At 33.3% G+C, this 6,462-nt stretch overlaps 1 protein-coding gene across 1 annotated transcript; it reads left to right on the top strand.

Annotated features, from left to right (window-relative positions):
- Positions 1 to 2,612: 2,612 nt before the first annotated feature.
- On the top strand, positions 2,613 to 4,989 carry LOC126809721 (uncharacterized). Its single transcript, XM_050534473.2, has 2 exons — positions 2,613 to 3,050; positions 3,679 to 4,989. Exons 1-2 carry the CDS (start codon positions 2,613 to 2,615, stop codon positions 4,987 to 4,989), a joined length of 1,749 nt encoding a protein of 582 aa, XP_050390430.2.
- Positions 4,990 to 6,462: the final 1,473 nt, after the last annotated feature.

The following is a 6,462-nucleotide window of genomic DNA, read 5'->3' as shown; positions in this document are numbered from 1 at the left end:
CTAGAGCTTGAGGCACGACACTCTAGACCACTAGGTAATCCCACCACCCCTTTTTATTATGTAAATTCTGCTGGACATATATGTGATCTACTACTAGCAACATGTAGTAAATGTATTAACCTGACTATTTGATTCAATGTTTTACAAAGATAAAATTAAAGCCATCTTAATTCCATCAAGCTCCTATAAAATGATTTTAATTACACAATATTTTACTCTACACATTTTAAACAGTATCACAGAAAATTAGATAATGAAAAATACAGATACAGACATTATTTTTATAACATCCATAAAATTAACTTTAGAAAAAAGGGAATATAACCACAAAACTTTACTTCTTGAATGTTTATATAAAAATGAGAAAATCAGATGAAAAGGGATTATAATCATTAAATGTTTATATTACAACATAACTGAAGCCACAAGCCCTTGATTATAACACCCTGTCTGATTATAACACCCTGTCTGATTATAACACCCTGTCTGATTGTACCTTCCTTACTAATCATAACATCCCTTATAGCCTTGATCATTCCAGTCAACAGTGGTTTTACTTTAATTACCACAAATATTAAAAAGTATGTACAAAATAGAAGCAATTGTAAATGTAGTGTCTGGACACTTATAATTATAATGTAATTTAAATGTTGTCAAAATCCATAAGTTAACATAGATTCTGCATATTCAAATGCAAGTAGAATATAAGTTGAATATGTGAGCTTGGAGCTATTGTTACTATAGAGATATATGTGTATTTAGTAAATTAGAGTTTGCCTCTCTCTATGATAGTTTGTTACTGGTGGCTTCAATGATATCATTATATAAACAATCAATCAATTAATCATCTCAATCACTTTTTACTTCTTAATCTCAAATAAAAATGTTTCTAAAATATTTTTTCTGCTTTGAGGGATTTCCATATTTCAAATGCAAAAAACTGAAGACCAAACATCATTATTATGTATATTACTTTAAACGTAAAAAAGTTATTTGAAATCATGATTGTCAAATAATTATGAAAATCAATATACATAAAAAATAAGACCAATCCCCACAAAAAAAGAGAAGAAATAAACTATTTAATTATAATTGTATCAATAAAATATTTAAAGATGCATTATGTAAGTGATAAATCTGCCTATTGCAGATCTTTTTCTAGATTCAAACTTTATATAAGTTATTATACAAACATTTAATAACTTGTTTCAATGGCTTTTAGTAATTGAACTGGAAAATACAGGCCACAATTCTATAAAATACAATTACTGCTTATTACTGAGCAACGTTTCGAGAAACCTAGTTGAAATGTCGCTCAGTAATAAGCAGCAATTGTATTCCATAGAATTGTCACCTGTATATACATGTACAATAAGAAATCCCTGGGCTCTTGGATGGTTCTGATTTTAGATTAGAACACCATGGCCATATAAGAGTTTAATGATAAATAGACCATCATGACTTAAGTCTCAATTGTCAAGTACCGTTGCTACGAATATAAACAATCTAAGCTACATTTTTTCAAAATTTCAAACACTATTAACTTCGCAGGGAATAAGTAATTTGACTGAAATTTTCAATATATTCATTTTTAATTATCTATTTTTGAACTGCAAGCTCTTTATCCAAATCTTACATAATGCATCTGTAATATTTATATTCTATTTTAGAGAGTGAGGAAAATAGCTTTTAACATTATCATGTATACAGAAAGTTTTCATAACTCTGGTTACAGACAAGGGCCATTCTTAAATCTTTTCTTCTAAGAGTAAGACTAGTAAAGATAAGTTGCCACTCTGCCAGTCATTAAAACATATATGCCTACAGGCAACTCAGACAGTGGTGACAACAATATACTCTCATATACCATGTGTGCATATAAAAAAAATTATACAGTAGAATAACTCTAAAAGTAAATATCAGAAAATGGAATTATTTGTTGCAATAAAACATTTTAATATTGGAGTATGAAACTTTTACTTGTTGTATTACTTTTAATAAAATAAGACTTTTACTTGTATTACTTGTAATAAATTCAAATATTACACCATTGAATATCATTTTCAGATCTAAGTTAAACATATCTAAATTAAATGAAAAATATAAGATTACACATTTAAAAAGAGAAACTGATATTTAAATAAAAAAATCGAAAAAAAAATCACTGCATCAACTTAAAAATTTAAAGCAACAAAATGATTTTCCTTTTATTTTCTTCTGGAAATGAAATTTGCAAAATATTATTTTAGAAGGTGTGCAATACAGATTACAAGAGATTAAGATGATTAGTTGATTGGATGTTTATCTAAAGATATAAATGAAGCCACCAGCCTCTAAATTCCCTACTTGTGTTGTTACAAGACCCCTTAATACAGAGAGGAGGCCATCATTACAGCTTTTACTCCAAGCACACTTGGATCTTGAGAAATACAAAAATAAAAAAATCTTTTCTCAACCTATGATTGACACTGAGACAAGCCATTTGAGTCAAATTTTAAAATATTGGTATATAAGGCCTGAAGAATTTCAAATTTCTATCATTCACTGATTTCTATTCCTCCTACCAAGTTCTCTCCAATAATCTGTGTGTTAAAATGTCCTACAGTGGTGCAATGTTTTTAGACGAACGGCAACGTTTAGCACAGTTTTCTCCACTGCCTCCGAGCATCATGTCTTCTCAAGGTTTGTCTTTCCTTCCAACGATGTCTCATTCGACTCCGGTGAATATATTACAAAGACCACAAGCAATGTTACCAGGACATTTATCTCCCTTGAATTACAGCAAGTTATCTCCAGTTGGTACAAGCAGTGGTCAATCTGATCGACCGTATCAACCACTGTCTTTGTCAACTACAAGTCCAGACTCTGCATTCAGTCCTGTAAACAGATCCAGAGATTCGTCTATGAACTTATCACCATTGAGCCACAGTTATTCACCCTTGAATCAGTCCGCAGTGACGCCACCTACTGGGTATTTGGGTCGTTTACGATCGCATCCAATGTTTCAAGACCTACAGCGGTTTCTTGCACAAGAATGTAATCATTTACAGGTATGTGTAATTCTTATATTTGTTGAGAAAAAACAACCCTACATTCGGTCTTAGAGTAGCATTGATTCTATGCAAGCCAGAACAATTTGTTTTTAGGTGCCATGCACAGGACTGAGTAGGCTGATTCTTCCATGAACACCTGATGCTACTTCAGTACTGGTTATCATTTTGTTACATTTACCATTTTAGAAAGTCCCCTTACTATTTACTTCATTTTGTCAATAGACTTACAGATCTATTACATAGTAATTGTATTTTCATGTGTCTGGGAAAAAGATACTGCAAAAAAAAAGAGCATGTACCATGCTATAAAGTTAAAGAAGTTACACCTGATTTAATTAAGAATAAAGTACTGAATTCAGCTGATCTGATATTTTGATTAGCAATGGGACAAGCTCTATACAATATTAAACATAAGTTGGTTGCTTTACCTATTTATTTTCTCTTTTTGCTTAAATTGTTAACAGCGCAGTGGAACTTCTATTTTATACCCAACTAGGTCTAGTCATTTCAAATCAATAACTATCTCAATACTTAATCACAGGTTCATCTGTTTTCCTTCTCCTTCTTAAGAGAACCTTTAAAGTTGTTACTATGAATTACATTGTATTGTGCTTACTATCTTCAGGTGCCAGCAAGTCTTATCACTAGTAACTGGAACTTAGACCATCTTCAGTCAGCTACATCACCAAGCTCTGTAGAAACATCCCGAGATCATGCCACTTCTTCAAGTCAACAAGTTTATGCCCTTCACATGCAACTTCAAGACCGATTCCTTCGTCTCCATGGTGATAATGATCTTCACGAAACCAGTAGAAAGATGGAAAGTCTTTACTGTTCAGAAGTTGGACGTATTGAGATGCAGCGCTATCAATCACTGTGCACCAGCTACACAGAGTCAAGTAAATATGCTGTTAACATCCATTACAACAAAGAGAGGATAGCTCTTGTCGAAAAATTACAAAAAGAAGTAGACATTATAACCAAGTTACCACCTACCACTTCAACACCAATTACCAGTCTTCGCCAATCAGGCTTTGCATCAAGAGATGCATCTTCATCTACCAACAGCACCTTCAACGAAATCAACTCTGCTCCAAGACCAGCTGATGCTCAGTCACATTCTAGTTCAGCATCTTTATCTGAAGGCTTCCCATCTACCTCTACCAGTTCCATGAGCATTTCCTCAAGTTCTTCTGCATCTTCCAACAGTTCCATAAATAGTGCTACATCTTCCATCAGCTCCTTAAACAGTGCTTCTGCTTCCATCATTACCAGTCCAGAAACCAATTCATCCAAAGAATCAATTGAGGAGACTCCTGTTACCAGATCCAGAACAGGTCGTCTACTGAGTCCTGAGACCATCAGAATGCTAAGCAACTGGTACGACGCACACATGACCTACCCATACCCAAATGATGAAGATGTCGAAGAACTTGCTACTAGAGGGGGCATTACCCACGGTCAGGTTAGAAAATGGTTAGCAAATAAACGAGTTCGATCATTTAACACGCTGTCCATCACTGGTAACGACCATCCAATCAAATATAAGTATCGTGGCAAGAAAGGAGCAGACACGTCTACAGAAACACATGCTTCTCGTCGCCCTCAGTACAAACTACTCAGTTCTGCAGCAAAGAATATCTTAAACGACTGGTATGAATGCCACAGTGAACATCCATATCCAACGGACGAAGAAAAAGAAGATTTAGCAGAGAAGGCAGGAGTATCACCAGCTCAAGTAAAGTCATGGTTTGCCAACAAGAGAAGTCGTACCAACAATACCAAACGACAAGTGCCTAATTATTTCATCAAGAAATTTCCTGGATACACACCAATTGTTGAGATGGTTAGCGAACAGAGAGCCGCACGTAAAACTACTGGAAAAACGATTGAACGAGTTCGCATGGATCTCTATCAACCTTGTAATATGGCTTAAAAACTTTGCTGGATAATCTGGCATCAGATCAAAGTGCTTTCGTTATTGCGTGTAAGCAAGTGATGACTGTTTTAGACATGGACTTTAATTTAATGCTAGAAGGACAACAATTGAGACAATTTACTGTAAATTAAGTTGCTGATTTGTAGTTAAAGGATAATTATTCTATTATTGATTTGTAATTTAGAATTATTGACTAATTGTAGGATGAGATTTTTTGACATTTATTGAAACTCGAATGACTTTGAAAGTTTGTTTTGACAGCTGTTATGAATTGTTGATTTTGTAATTGTTATAAATTGTGTAAATATGTAAATAATCTATAATCATAAATGCATTCCTATAACATTTCTTACTGAATAATATTCGAAATGAACTTGTCGTTTTGTTCTTTTATTGGGCTGTTTCAGCTGAATAGTTCATAACTGAGCTGTTTCAGTTGAATGATTTATAACTGAGCTGTTTCAGTTGAATGATTTATAACTGAGCTGTTTCAGGGATTGTTTTTGTTACTGGAGAACTAAAAATTGCAAATTGAATTCAATGATTAAAAGAGTTAAACTGTGTTAATAGGTCAATTAATTATCAAAATGACCTGATCTGATGTGTTATTTCCATGAGGGATGGATTATACCGCATCACTGACATATGTACATAAATTTATGAAGGAAGATGGATTATAATACCACAACAAATAAAACCTGGCACATTTTCATATTACAAGATTAGGTTACTCACCCGTTGACCAATGAGAACTCGGCATGCTTTTAGACTTGCCTCCATTTCAATCATACCAGCACTTTTGAACTAATAATGACAAACAAAAAAATTCAATTCAGTTTTGACAGGAAATCTACTTTGATAAGAGATTTTTTGTGTTTGTAAAAAGAAATACTATAAAATATAGACATGTATCCACAGGGTGTGTTTGACAGTTGGGTATCTGAATCTGGACTCCTGTATTTACATTCAAGATAGGATTAGAAAACAATAAACAGAACATCAATGATGATTCATTAATTAATTAGTCATTTAGTCAAATATGCATTAAATATTGTTATGTTTCTTCCATTTCACACACCTTATGTTGCACACTATTGCAAAGGTTAAAAACAGAATAAACTGGTTTAATTGATTCCCACAAGGTACTATAAATATCATCTGATTAAAATACTCATCCTATTTTGTTTCGTTTTCCATAGTTTAAAACATTGTTTTATTTGTCTTCACTACAGTAGAATCTGGAAGAGTTGTTAAATAACCTGTGTACTGGTTGATTTGAGGGTTTAGCCAATCAAATGTTCTTACCGTCTGGCACAGAGAACTGTGGGTAGACATTCTCAGCCATAGAAAAATTGTGACCTCTACCGGGTCCACAACCTATATGTGTACGGGGCACGTCCATTTTGTTAGTCAGTGGTGGTCTGATTTTCATTATGGTGTAAAAGCGATCAATCTAAATTTTTTTAAATC

Source organism: Patella vulgata, chromosome 1 (assembly GCF_932274485.2).
Source record: "Patella vulgata chromosome 1, xgPatVulg1.2, whole genome shotgun sequence".
NCBI lineage: Eukaryota > Metazoa > Mollusca > Gastropoda > Patellidae > Patella > Patella vulgata.
Note: the sequence above shows the minus strand (reverse complement) of the source record. Positions and strands in the feature narration are given on the sequence as shown.